The following is a 14798-nucleotide window of genomic DNA, read 5'->3' as shown; positions in this document are numbered from 1 at the left end:
ATCTTCCAACAGGGGCTTCCCTGGTGGCGCAGTGGTTGAGAGTCCGCCTGCCGATGCAGCAGACGCGGGTTCGTGCCCCTGTCTGGGAAGATCCCACATGCCGTGGAGTGGCTGGGCCCGTGAGCCATGGTCGCTGAGCCTGCGTGTCCGGAGCCTGTGCTCCGCAACGGGAGGGGCCACAGCGGTGAGAGGCCCGTGTACCGCAAAAAAAAAAAAAAAAAAAAAAATCTTCCAACAAACAAAAGCCCAGGACCAGTTGGATTCATAGGCAAATTCTATCAACCATTTACAAAAGAACTAACACCTATCCTTCTCAAACTCTTCCAAAATATACCAGAGGGAGGAACACTCCCAAACTCATTCTACAAGGCCACTGTCACCCTGATACCTAAACCAGACAATATGTAACAAAAAAAAAACTACAGGCCAATATCACTGATGAACATAGATGCAAAAATCCTCAACAAAACACTAGCAAACAGAATCCAACAGCACATGAAAAGGATCATACACCATGATCAAGTGGGGTTTGCCTCAGGAATGCAAGGCTTCTTCAATATATTCAAATCAATATTAACAAATTGAACGATAAAAACCATATGATAATGTCAATAGATGCAGAAAAAGCTTTTGACAAAATTCAACACCTATCTATGATAAAAACCCTCCAGAAAGCAGGCATAGAGGGAACTTAACCTCAACATAATAAAGGCTATATATGACAAACCCACAGCAAACATCATTCTCAATGGTGAAAAACTGAAAACATTTCCACTAAGATCAGGAACAAGACAAGGTTGCCCACTCTTACCACTATTATTCAACATAGTTTCGTATGTTTTAGCAATAGCAATCAAAGAAGAAAAAGAAATAAAAGGAATCCAAATCAGAAAAGAAAAAGTAAAAGTGTCAGTGTTTCCAGATGACATGACTATGCATAGAGAATCCTAAAGATTCTACAAGAAAACTACTAGAGCTAATCAATGAATTTGATAAAGTAGCAGGATACAAAATTAATGCACAGAAATCTCTTGCATTCCTATACACTAATGATTAAAACTCTGAAAGAGAAATTAAGGAAACACTCCCATTTAGCATTGCAACAAATGAATAAAATACCTAGGAATAAACCTACCTAAGGAGACAAAAAGCCTGTATGCAGATAACTATAAGACACTGATGAAAGAAATTAAAGATGATACCAACAGATGGAGAGATATACCATGTTCTTGGATTGGAAGAATCAATATTGTGAAAATGACTATACTACCCAAAGTAGTCTATAGATTCAATACAATCCTTATCAAACTACCAATGGCATTTTTCATAAACTAGAACAAAAAAATATTAAAATTTGTATGGAGACACAAAAGACCCTGAATAGCCAAAACAATCTTGAGAAAGAAAAATGGAGCTGGAGGAATCAGGCTCCCTGACTTCAGACTATACTATAAAGCTACAGTAATCAAGACAGTATGGTACTGGCACAAAACCAGAAATATATAGATCAATGGAACAGGATAGAAAGCCCAGAGATAAACCCATGTACATATGGGCACCTTATCTTTGATAAAGAAGGCAAGAATATACAGTGGAGAAAAGAAAGCCTCTTCAATAAGTGGTGCTGGAAAAACTGGACAGCTAAATATAAAAGAATGAAATTAGAACACTCTCTAACACCATACACAAAAATAAACTCAAAATGGATTAAAGACCTAAATGTAAGGCCCGACACTATAGGTCTCTTAGAGGAAAACATAGGCAGATCACTCCATGACATAAATCACAGCAAGATCCTTTTTGACCCACGTCCTAAAGAAATGGAAATAAAAACAAAAATAAACAAATGGGACCTAATGAAACTTAAAAGCTTTTGCACAGCAAAGGAAACCATAAACAAGATGAAAAGACAACCCTCAGAATGGGAGAAAATATTTGCAAATGAAGCAACTGACGAAGGATTAATCTGCAAAATTTACAAGCAGCTCATGCAGCTCAATATCAAAAACACAAACAACCCAATCCAAAAATGGGCAGAAGACCTAAAAAGACATTTCTCCAGAGAAGATATACAGATTGCCAACAAACACATGAAAGGATGCTCAACATCACTAATCATTAGAGAAATGCAAATCAAAACTACCATGAGGTATCACCTCACACCAGTCAGAATGGTCATCATCAAAAAAATCTACAGGGCTTCCCTGGTGGTACAGTGGTTGAGAGTCCACCTGCTGATGCAGGGGACACGGGTTTGTGCCCCGGTCTGGGAAGATCCCACATGTTGCGGAGCGGCTAGGCCCATGAGCCATGGCCACTGAGCCTGCGTGTCCAGAGCCTGTGCTCCACAACGGGAGAGGCCCGCGTACAACAGAAAAAAATAAAATCCACAAACAATAAATGCTGGAGAGGGCATGGAGAAAAGGGAACCCTCTTGCACTGTTGGTGGGAATGTAAATTGATACAGCCACTATGGAGAACAGTATGGAAGTTCCTTTAAAAACTAAAAATAGAACTACCATACAACCCAGCAATCCCATTACTGGGCATATACCCTGAGAAAACCATAATTCAAAAAGAGTCATGTACTACAATGTTCATTGCAGCACTATTTACAATAGCCAGGACATGGAAGCAACCTAAGTTACCATCGACAGATGAATGGATAAAGAAGATGTGGCACATATATACAATGGAATATTACCCAGCCATAAAAAGAAACGAAATTGAGTTATTTGTAGTGAGGTGGATGGACCTAGAGTCTGTCATACAGAGTGAAGTAAGTCAGAAAGAGAAAAACAAATACTGTATGCTAACACATATATATGGAATCTAAAAGAAAAGGTTCTGAAGAACTTAGGGGCAGGACAGGAATAAAGACGCAGATGTAGAGAATGGACTTGAGGACATGGGGAGGGGGAAGGGGAAGCTGGGATGAAGTGAGAGAGTGGCATGGACATAAATACACTACCAAATGTAAAATAGATAGCTAGTGGGAAGCAGCCACATAGCACCGGGAGATCAGCTTGGTGCTTTGTGACCACCTAGAGGGGTGGGATCGGGAGGGTGGGAGGCAGATGCAAGAGGGAGGAGATATGGGGTTATATGTATATGTATAGCTGATTCACTTTGTTATACAGCAGAAACTAACACAACATTGTAAAGCAATTATACTCCAATAAAGATGTTAAAAACGATAAAATGATTGAATTTTTTAAAAAAGAAAGAAAACAGAAGATCACAATCCAACAGGGGCTGCAGTTAACTGAATTTAAACTTGCTATTATTTCTCCTCGTAACCCCAACAACTAGAAAAGACCATTCTCACAGTAGGTATTTTATAAGTTAGCACCAAATTTACATTTCATAGCAGAAAACATAGCAGTTTAGTAGTAGAGACAAGATTTATCTTAGTACTAAATTTTAAGAAAAACTGCATTAATGGTTTTCCCCATAATGGATACCATCTGACTAAAAAGACTGTTTTCTACAGTGATATTGTGGATGACGCCAACTGAACTTCAAAATACCTTTTTAATACTTAATTATAATGAAAGCTAAAGACATAATATAAAATCAGAATTCAGTAAAAGCAGCTCTGCCAGGTGCTATTTTTAATATGTTACTTTCTATTGATTTAATTTGATAAAGAAATAGAGCTTAGAAAGCTCATTGGAGTGGATGGTTGAAATTCCATTTATTCTTTAATTAAATAACTCTACAACTATTCAGAGAACAAATTAGAAGGGTATAGAATTTATAATGTAACATAGGAGAGACAGTCATATGATCAGGTATGTATAATAAAGTGATAAGGGCTATCAGGGGAAGTTAAGGGTATGATAAACCACGCTATTCCTGACTTAGAATGTTAGGGAAGACTTTTAGGAAAAATAACGAGTACGCTGCAAAGGAAATAATGAGAAGCAATTCAAGAGAACAGGAGAGAGAAAAGTTTGAGGCAGAGGGAATGAATTGTTTCAAAAGCTCAGAGTTAAGAAAGCACATGATAAATCTGGGGGACTGAAAAAAAAGTCCAAATGAGTAGAGAGAATAAGTAAGGGGAGGGAGGAGTTTCCAGAGAACCAGATCATGAAGGACAACATTAAGGAGTTTCACTTTTGCCATAAAGATAATAAGAGCTTTGAAAGGTTGTATGCCTGGAGTACAGTAACACCTTTGCATTTTTGCATGATCACTCCTGTTCCAGAATGTCACCATTATGAATAAGATGGAAACTACCGTCAAGACTGGAGGCAGGGAGACCAGTTAGAAAGCTGAACCAGTAAGCCAAAGAATAGATGACGATAGCTTGAACTTGGATAATGACAGTAGGAATCAAGATCCTTAGAATTCATTTGAAAAAACAGATCCAAAGCAACAAGACTTACTGATATTTGCTTAGAGATAGTGAGAGTGGGAGATGCCAAGGATGATTTCCAGCTCCTTGAGATGGAACACCTGAGTGGATTGTGGTAATGTCCATAGAAGAAATGAAGGAGGCATTGGTGTGATATGATATGAAATGAAATGGTGGTATGGTCACTATATGGTGACGTGTTAACTTCAGTTTTGGACATGCCTATGGGACATTCAAGTGAAAGTTTTAAGCAGTTGGAGTGGTAGAGGTTAGCAATAGTAATAGATGCTTTTCAGTTAGACCCAATAATTCTTTTGGTAAAAACTGAAAAATAGCCATTTCACCCTAGAGTGTTGTCTAGTGCACTTAGGACTAATTGTCTTATTTATTGAAGTAAGATTCACATGTTTCTGACACCAGACAGTACAGATACTCAGGAGCTGAAATCCTGCTATGGCGATTACTGAGCCTGAAATGTATTCCTTCCCAGACTAAAGTCCATAACATACTTATTCCCCAAAGAATCATTTGGTGTCTGAAGTGCTGGGAATAATATAAGATCAGGAACTTAAGATTCTGTGACAAAGACAATGGAAGAAGAGGACAAATATTGTCAATCAATCACTTTGTCTATGAATAAAATATCTTATGCCGCATAACAAGATACCTTCCTTCTGTGATAAAGACACTAATCTTTGAAGAATTTAGTCCTTTCTCACTCAGATTATTTAACAAAACTTCTTCCCAAGCAATACCCGAGAAATAACAGAAAGTTTTATTTAATGACTAATTCCAAAGTCCATAAAATGTCAGTTCAGGAATTGTTTCAAAACCAATAGGGTGCTTATATGATCCACACATCCTCCAAATTTTAAAAATGTATATATAAATCATGTGATATTCATTTTAATATAAAATTTACAAATATAAAATCAGTACTGAAAAGATATATTAATAGGTTTTAGACTTGCTCAAGGGACTTTTGTAACACAATATATAATATTCAGTTAAACATCTGGTATCTAATGGTTAAAAAAAAACTACCAGCAAATTAAGGTTACATTTAGAATTAAACATGGTGATACTTGATTTAGTTCATACTGACCTTTTAACTGTCTCAGTTTGTGTTTCATAGTGTCTAGATCAGCCAAAATTTTGTCCTTTTTTAGCCAGTTCTGTTTTTCTATTTTTTCTGCTTTCTTCAAAGCTAGAATTTAAAAAATACATGATATTTTATCTTGCATTCTTCTTATCAACAGTAATTTATCATCCCAGCCAATAATTTATAAAGAACTTTCTGTTCCAAGAAACAGATTCAATTAGAAACAAGTAATTAAAAGGTAAGGGTCATTAAAAGCAACTTCATTTGAAAGATGACAGGGCTTAAGGCATTTTTTTATGGAATGGAGGGGGAAAAAGAAGAACAGTGCTGTTTTATTATATAGATTTACCATATGCAATAGCCATATTTCATTTTCTATTTCCACAAACTATTTGGAGGTGATGAAAGCCTTCCTTGGAACCATTCATTTTTTTAAACATCCACCTACTGCCTAAAGGGTGCAATTCTTAAAAATGAAAATGTGCAGACAGGTCGTCTTCAGTGTGAATTAAACTCATTTGTTATTTTCTAATGTATATCATTATTCTCAGTCTTATAGACCAAGGATCTCTTTATCAATGAAATTAGACACTTTCCATGCAGAATACTCCATTCCAGTAAGAAAAAAACAGGCAATTGTGCAAATATAGGAGTATAGCTATCCTTGTGCATATGTTAATTGATGAGCCTCCCGTTCTTTGCATAAATGTGATGTTATTATGTTGACATTATACACATTTAATTGATTTTCTTATGGTGACAAAAAACTTATTTCTCTCTCTCTTTATGCACTTGCTTGAAAGAAAGCAAAAACAAAACACTTACCATTCGGACTTAGAAATGGTTCACCACAAGATACCCAGATGGCAATAGGATTTCTGAGGGTGAGGGTGAGCAAAGACTTGTCTATATCATCCAAACTATCAGATGTCACAGACTTTGGAAATAATTTGGTTTTCACTTTCATTCTTGCAGTTCCTGGGAAACAAATGACACCTTTACTATTGTTCAATGAATAATGAATAAATTTGCTTGCTGAATTCACTTGTGTATTCAAAATATTTTATTCTTCATTAATGACTTGATTTAAACAGGTTAATGCCAAAACCAGATGCAAATACATAAATTTGATCAGAAACTTCATGTGCAACTAAATAATTTAAACAAATCTTATTGTAAATATACATTTTAATTCCTTTCTTACACTTTATCTAGTTATGAAAAAAATATGAGGTAGCTTACCAAAATATGTACTCTGAAAAGGGATAAAATAAAGAGATAAAAAAGCAAGGAAGGGGAGAAAGGAGTATAGGAATAGACCAAAGCCAGAGATAAGGTGCTTCAGAGAACTCATCAATTAAATGATTAATAGTATCTATCTCATTCTGCTGTTGGGATGATTATAAAAAGGAAAGTGTTTAGAATAATATTTGATCTAGTTAATTGTGCAAGCATCCAAAAAATGCTAGATAATATTTTTATCATCATTATGATACTAGACATGAATACCACACTGTTTTTATTTGCTGGAGATAAAGCACTATTTGTGGCTAAAGCAAAGAGGAAAACACCATTTCAAGATACACATGGCTGACAGAGAGAGATAAATTCCTCAAGATACAACTTCCCTGGTCCTGAGATCTTAGAGAAATTTATTTCAGGGTCTTCATAAAGGGGTTATTTGTGATACAGCAAACAGTATCCTACTATATAATTAATACATATTGAGAACTTACTATGTGCTGGGCATTTTACTAAGACCTCTATATACATTATTGTATATAATCCTCAAAATGATACTCTCAGGTATGTCCACTCCTCTTTTGTACAATAACTGAGATTTAGTCACATAGCCAGGTGGGGGCAGAGCCAGAATTAGGATCAAGGCCATTTGCTTCCAGAGCCAGTGCCTTTAACCACCACCTTTATAGTAAGCATGACACTGAGTTTTTGATTGATGCCTGTTTCTTTTAATTTCCTCAATGCAAACTGATGTCATAACTCCAAATCATGATTCCATAAAGGGGACAGCCAGCTAATGCCCCTGCCTGATTCAAGGATAACCTTTAGAATATGAGGGGAAGGGATGGCTATACCCTCTTGGTAGACCTGCATGAATAACATTACCTCCAAGCAGGTTTTAAATAAGACTTTGAAAGAAGAATATTTGAAATTTTAAATCTTCCAGAACCTGGAGATCAGATATTCCACATGCCAAATGAAGGTAGAACTATATGCTTTAGTGGTCATCTAGGCATTAAATATTCACATAATTATTTTTAAAAAATCATTAGAGGGCTTCCCTGGTGGCGCAGTGGTTGAGAATCCGCCTGCCGATGCAGGGGACACGGGTTCGTGCCCCGGTCCGGGAAGATCCCACATTCCGCGGAGCGGCTGGGCCCGTGAGCCATGGCCGCTGAGCCTGTGAGTCCGGAGCCTGTGCTCCGCAACGGGAGAGGCCACAACAGTGAGGCCCGCATACCACAAAAAAAAAAAAAAAAAAAAAAAAAAAAAAATCATTAGAAAACCAAACAAATAATATCATTATAAAATAATAGAAAAAAATATTGGTCTCTGCCCCCAGTTCCTGACACAGAGCTCCTAAATTCTTTGGAATTTCCTGGGTGCTAGCAGTGTCTTTTGCTCTAATGAGATGAATCTTGGTGGGCTCCTTCCTGGATGGGGGCTGGTCACCAGAAAGTCCAAGCCATGATTAGAAACTTGGAATTTTCACCCCTACTCCCCATTCTCCAGAGAGGGACTAGAAATGGAGGTGATGGTCAATCATGCCTACATGATGAAGTCTCCATAAAAATCCCAAAAGTACACGGTTCAGAAAGGTGGTTTGGTGAACACATGGAGATGCTGGGAGAGTGGAGTGTCTGAGAAAACATGGAATCTTCATGCCCTTTCCCACGTACCTTACCCTATGCTTCTCTTTCATCTGGATTTTCATCTGTATCCTTTACCATATCCTTTTATAATAAATGGGTAAACAGTAAGTAAACAGTTTTCTTGAGTTCGGTGAGCTGCTCTAGCAAATTAATTGAACCTGAGGAGGGAGCCAATTTATAGCCACTCAGTCAGAAGCACAGGTCTGGACCTCTGAAATGGGGTGAGTGGGAAGCAGTGTTGTGAGACTGGGCCCTTAACCTGTGGGATCTGACCTTATCTCCAGTTAGGTAGTGTCAGAATTGAGTTAAATTGTAGGACACCCAGATAGATGGTGTGGGAGTTGGCGTGGGGAAAAAACCCCACAGGTCTGGTGTCAGAAGCATTGTGAATGGGATAGTAGAATAAGAATAAAGGAGAGACACACAGGAAGGAGTGGGTTTTTCCTACTTAATCTTACATACAATTACGATAACTAATATTATTAAATTGCTAAGTATCAACCAGGCATGAATCTAAGTGATATATATTCATATGCATATATATTCATACCCATATATATTCTTATGAATACACATTCATATTTATGAAGACTGAACTAGTATATATATTCATGTAACTATTAGTGTCCTCATTTTACAAATGAGGGAACTGAGGTACAGAGAGTACCCACGATCATTCATCTAACAAGTGACAGGTAGGAGCTGAACCCTGGTATTTTCAGCTCCAAAACCCACATTCTTAACCTCTAAACCATGCCTCTCAACACAACAATGGAAACCTGAGACAACCGCCAAATCACTGCTAGCAAGACACTTTTTCATTTAGCAAATTGTTGTTGGGGACACAGACCCTGCCCTCAAGTTGTACCTAGTCTAATGAAACGCACAAAGATGTAGACAGATAATTATAACACAATGTGCTAGGAGCTGTGATAGGGGTGCATTTGCTGTAGTTTCTGGGAGTTCATAGGAGCAGTGGAGACGGGGAAGGGGAATTGGAGGACAGGAGGCATAGAGAGGACACCTTCTCTTCTAATAGTAGGAAGAGATTTGCATTGATCTAGTCCCACTTTCTTAAGCAGTCTCCAGTTGGTTTTGGTTCTGAATTTAAGAACAGAACCTGCTCATGTTGCATAAAGTAGCTAAACTGTCAAACATATTTTATAAATTCTAGGCAATTTATTTATTGTTTTGGTGCTGAAATCAAATTTACATTAAAAATTTTTTTCTTATTATTCTGCAAGGTAAAAACATTATGAGAATTTCATATGAGTAGCTTCCTGTGATTTTTTTAACTCTCGAAGGGGTGACTGAATGAAAGAATTACATTTAACTTTCATATGATCAAACATAAGTAGAATCAGCTAAATCCTGTAGAATGTAACCAACCTTCCATACTTTTAACAGGTGTCTCTTTTGTTCCAACAGGGGCTGCCTCTTCCTTTTGTTCCTCAGAGTCTCTCTGGATAAAAGATTTATCAAGAGCCCATAAAACCAAATTCCACAAGGAAAGGATTGTGGTTCCATCTTTGGTATATACTTTGGAGGCTGCTCTGGCAAGACCAAGTTGTTCCGTGCATCCTGCAAGCAGCTAAAAAACACAGACTCTAAGGAACTGAGAAGAAATAGTGGTAGAACTAAGAATAATCATGACGAGCGTGTTATTTTAGAACTCTGAGAAAATCCTTTAATTTGAGAAAATAGAAAGCAATAGTTACCAACTTGATCTCTGATTAGAGATGATTTTTGATATTGGATTGTCCTACATAATCTCACAAATTAGTCCAATCCAGCTGTGAAAATTCTTAGCTCCAAAAATTTAACGCAGCAGCTATTGTATGTTAGTACATTTTATCATCAAGAGTATTTATTTCCTAAGAAGTGTAAACCTAGACATCCACTTTCAATTGTGTGCTTAAGAATGAATAAAATTATTCTAACACTTCACATGAACTGTTTTAAAATAAATGAGTACTTGACTTTCAAACCAAGAACTGACACATTATTACTTCCATTTGGCAGATGGGAAATCAGGCTGAAAGGTTAAGATTTTTGCCCAAGACCACAAAAGCCAGGGTCCCAGGGTGAATTCTGGAGTTGCTAACTTTTGTCCTTTGCTTAGTCCATTGAACAACAATATCTTAATACAAAATCTATTCGTACTCAGAGGGGTGAGTGAACGATTATGTGTGTGTGTGTGTGTGTGTGTGTATTTGCAAGGAAGTCTCCAGGGTAACTCCATATCATATTTAACATTGCTTGTAAAATATGTTGTTAAAGGTATTGGCCAGAATGTACAGACACAAGACAACCATCATGCAATGAAGGACAAGGCTGGGTTTGGGCCCTGGGGACTCTCCTCCCTTCCCATGGCTGTGGGGGGCAGCCTCTAAGACAGAAATCACATGTTCCCTCCTAGCACAACTCCTGCCTCTCCAATTTGAAAATGAAATGAAACCCCCTATCGACAAATTAGTGTTCCAATTCTCTAGATGATGAAGGAGGTGGCATCTCTTAGGATACTGAGCTGACATACGACTTGAAACCGGAAGGGGAAGGAAGGCAAAAAAGGCTTTCTGTTTCTCATCTTTCTAAGTCTGTCTCTGAAGAAATACAATCAAAAATAACATCTTGGGCTTCCCTGGTGGCGCAGTGGTTGAGAGTCCGCCTGCCGATGCGGGAGACGCGGGTTCGTGCCCTGGTCCGGGAAGATCCCACGTGCCGCGGAGCGACTGGGCCCGTGAGCCGTGGCCGCTGAGCCTGCGCGTCCGGAGCCTGTGCTCCGCAACGGGAGAGGCCACAGCAGTGAGAGGCCCGCATACCGCAAAAAAAAAAAAAAAAAAAAAAAATAACATCTTTATGAAAACAGAGATCTTGATCTCAGCAGCTTAAATTGGTAAAACTGGCCAGGGATATTTGTCACTCAATCTCACTGCTTTTTTTCTTGTCAGAGAAATCACCATTACCATTACCTCTGATGATTCGAGAAGCATTTAAGTGATAGCCACTTACCATGGGGAATGTTCCAGCCACAATTAACTTCCCATTTCGATATCCATCTCCATTTTTGTATGCAATTATTTTCACTGCCTTCTGGTGAGTAACTGCCATGCCACTATGAGATACAACCTGTGTGCAGGTCTTCATCCGTAAAGATAACAGACGTTCTTCATAATAACTTAAAGTGTTTTCAGCCTCATAAGAAGATAAATCAGCCTGATTTTTTTTTTAAAAAAAACAACATAGATCAACTCAAACTTTTTTTCTTTTAGTTTTATTATTTTGTTATACTTCAGCCTCTTGATTTGTGTGTGTACATGGGTGTGGCATCTAAATTTTGAAATGTTCACTTCATATGCTAAAAGTATTAGGTGCTGTAGTGGGAAGGACATTGGGTCCGAACTCCTCAGTTCTCTTCCCAGCCCCGTCACTGAATCTCTAGGTGACTTTGGGCCTCTGACTTGTGTTTCTGGCCTTCTCCTGTTTTCTACTTTGCCTTCCCCTGGACAGGAGATGCGGAAGAAGGATGCCAGGGCCAGAGAGAGCCTGGGGTTGAAGTAATGGACACTAGTAGTAAAGATATTCTCTTAATCTTTAACTTTAGGATGATGCCATCCTATGGTGGCAGATATTCATGAATGAGGAGGGGAATGAGTGTAGCCTTGACCACGTGATAATGAGGGTGATGAATGCCACACTTCACCTTTTCCTTTTCATTGCTTCTCAGGAAGCTGCCCTGAGGGAGAAGTTGTGTCCAAGATGCTGTAACACTGGGGATTCTTTCCCATCAGCTCATCCCCACCTCCTTAACACAACCCTACTGTCACCAAAGAAAAGCCAAATGCCTGCAGGCCTTCCCAGAGGACTGACTCCCCTTTTCCTTCAGTTATTGTTTCAGTTGATGTTTATTGCAACTGTTACTACCCTGCTCTTCTGCAATGTGTATCAGGTCTTGGGGAGAGAGGACAGTGACCTGGGAATAAGACCCACAAGCCCTGAAGAGCACACCAGGTAGAAGGTTCCCACCCCCAAGGAACTGCTCCTCTTTATACAGTTGTGTAAGTTTCTCCTAGCTCTTCTCACTTCTCAACTTGAAGGAAAGGATTTTTTAAACGGTGCCATTTTAAATTAGGATCACAGGAAAGCAGCAGAGATTAATTCCTCCATGATCCATAAATAGTATTAGACATGAATGCATGAATTCAGGCACCCAACCTGAAGAGTCATTAACAACAACAGATCAAATTAGCCCTGAAAATACTAGGAAAAAAGGAGTTTACCCTGTGGATATAGGCAAAAAGCTACTCCACTAAGTAAAGATTTGCAGTTACTTCCTCATCTAAGAGCAACACAGGGAGTAGTGCAAGGTGTCAGGAGATGATTAAAGCTGCAGAAGAGCCCAATTAACTTCAAAGAGTATATCGAACTATTAATAGATAATGTATTTTAAGTTACAATGGGGAAAAGGAAATCAAAGCAGGTGGAATGGTAAAGGTGCATCAACGAAAGATGAATTGGATGAGTGGAGATGAACTGGAGTGCAAGGCAAATAATGAATGTATCAAAGTTTCCAAATGGATGCCACACGTGTATTAGCAGAGCTCAGATGATTACATACTCTGGCCACATCGATGACCTTGAAAGGTCCTTGTGAGAAGGGCTTCTGGGTCTCGGAGCCTGAGGCACAAAGGAATGGCAGTCCTGGAAGCAACTGTTTCAGTCTCTTCTCTGCTCTCATGGATCGCCCACATGCCAAACAGAGCATTGTTTTTTTCTTGCCACTGGGTGAGAGATAATAGTATCCCTGGAAAATGGAGGTAAAGATGCTCTTATTTTATTATGGTAGCATTTTTGTAGAATACTTTACCATATAAATAAAGCACTTTTATGATCCCCAAATGCTAAATTTGAAATCTCAACATGAATGCATTATTTTGTTCTCTAATTATTATTATATTATATAATATATGTTATAATTATATTATATTATAATTATATTATAACTATCATATTATATTAGAGAGCAAAATATTTCCAAATGCTGTTGACTAAAAAAGCCTAGAGGCAATGACAATTCAACATCAATGAGTATAACTTGTATCCAGAATCAGAGTTTCTTGGAGGAATGGCCAATTCCAGATTTGGGGCAAGAAATATACAAGACAAGCAAGGATTTCTTGCATGCCCAGAAAAAAAGAAGCCATCCAAAAGTAAAGATATTATGTCAAAAAAGACAGGCGCCAACATGAAGGACATTCCATGGGCCCAAAGTGGGACAATTTGGGAGTAAAATAAAATTATAACCAAAACACTTCAAATATGTTTGAATAGGTAAAGTCTTGTGAGTTCATAATCATGTTAAAAATATAAGTAAAAAAAAAAAAAAAAAGCAACAAAAAAGCCAACAAACAAATACAAACAAAACCACTACTTACTGGAGTCCATTAGAAGTAAACTGGCACCAATTTACAACTCTGAAATTGGCCATTAGAAATTGTGGCAGATTATTTGCAAAGATAGCCATAGTAAAACCATCCCATTCTTGTTTGCGTGCTCTTTTGAAATGTCATTTTGCTGCTCCTCCAATCAAGAAACAGAGTTTCTTTCTCCTTTCCTCCTTTCCTTGAATCTGGGCAAGGCCATGTGACCTGCTGTGGCCAATGTAGCATTAGCAAATGTGGTGCAAGCAGATACATAAGAAGTGCCTGCACATTTCAGCTTGTTCTTTTATTTTTCTTTTGCGGTACGCGGGCCTCTCACTGTTGTGGCCTCTCCCGTTGCGGAGCACAGGCTCCGGACGCACAGGCTCAGCGGCCATGGCTCACGGACCCAGCCGCTCCGCGGCATGTGGGATCTTCCCGGACCGGGGCACGAACCCGTGTCCCCTTCCTTGGCAGGTGGACTCTCAACCACTGCGCCACCAGGGGAGCCCTCAGCTTGCTCTTTTTTGGCTGCCTTTGGAAGTCTGAGACCGTAATGTGAGCTCACTTGAGCTAGCCTACTTAAGAAGCCTTGAGGAGAACTAAGGCCCCCACCAGACATGTGATTTGACCATTCAGACACCATAGCACCACCAAACTACCGGTGTGCCACCAGATAACTACAGCCACATTAGTGACCCTGGGCAAGACCAGCAGATCTGCCCAGTTCAACCTAGCCCAAATTGTTGACTTAGAGCATAAAAATGGTTGTTGGCTTAAGCCACTAAATCTTCAGGTGATTTGCTATACTACAATAGATAAGTTAGATAGAACAATTTAAGCATTTATCCTACCATCCTTTACAAACCATAATTCTAGGCAGTCAAATACCTAGTTGAAGAGGTAAAGTTCTTCCTTACACTAAAAGTTCAGCTAATATATGTCAGGGAAAGTAATATAACTTTTAAAAACTGACCCTTTTGAAACGTCTAATGAAATTATTGATTTAGGCAAAGATCACA

General features: G+C 38.6%; 1 protein-coding gene across 1 annotated transcript in view; it reads right to left on the bottom strand.

Moving 5' to 3' along the window:
• Window positions 1-14798, bottom strand: part of DCDC1 (doublecortin domain containing 1) — a 458528-nt gene that overhangs the window by 32427 nt on the left and 411303 nt on the right. The window contains 5 exon segments of the mRNA XM_067038066.1: window positions 5466-5567; window positions 6288-6440; window positions 9746-9947; window positions 11369-11572; window positions 12975-13160. Of these exon segments, the coding sequence (XP_066894167.1) occupies window positions 5466-5567; window positions 6288-6440; window positions 9746-9947; window positions 11369-11572; window positions 12975-13160 (847 nt within the window).

The sequence above is a fragment of the Kogia breviceps genome, chromosome 7, assembly GCF_026419965.1.
Source record: "Kogia breviceps isolate mKogBre1 chromosome 7, mKogBre1 haplotype 1, whole genome shotgun sequence".
Taxonomy (NCBI): domain Eukaryota; kingdom Metazoa; phylum Chordata; class Mammalia; order Artiodactyla; family Physeteridae; genus Kogia; species Kogia breviceps.
Note: the sequence above shows the minus strand (reverse complement) of the source record. Positions and strands in the feature narration are given on the sequence as shown.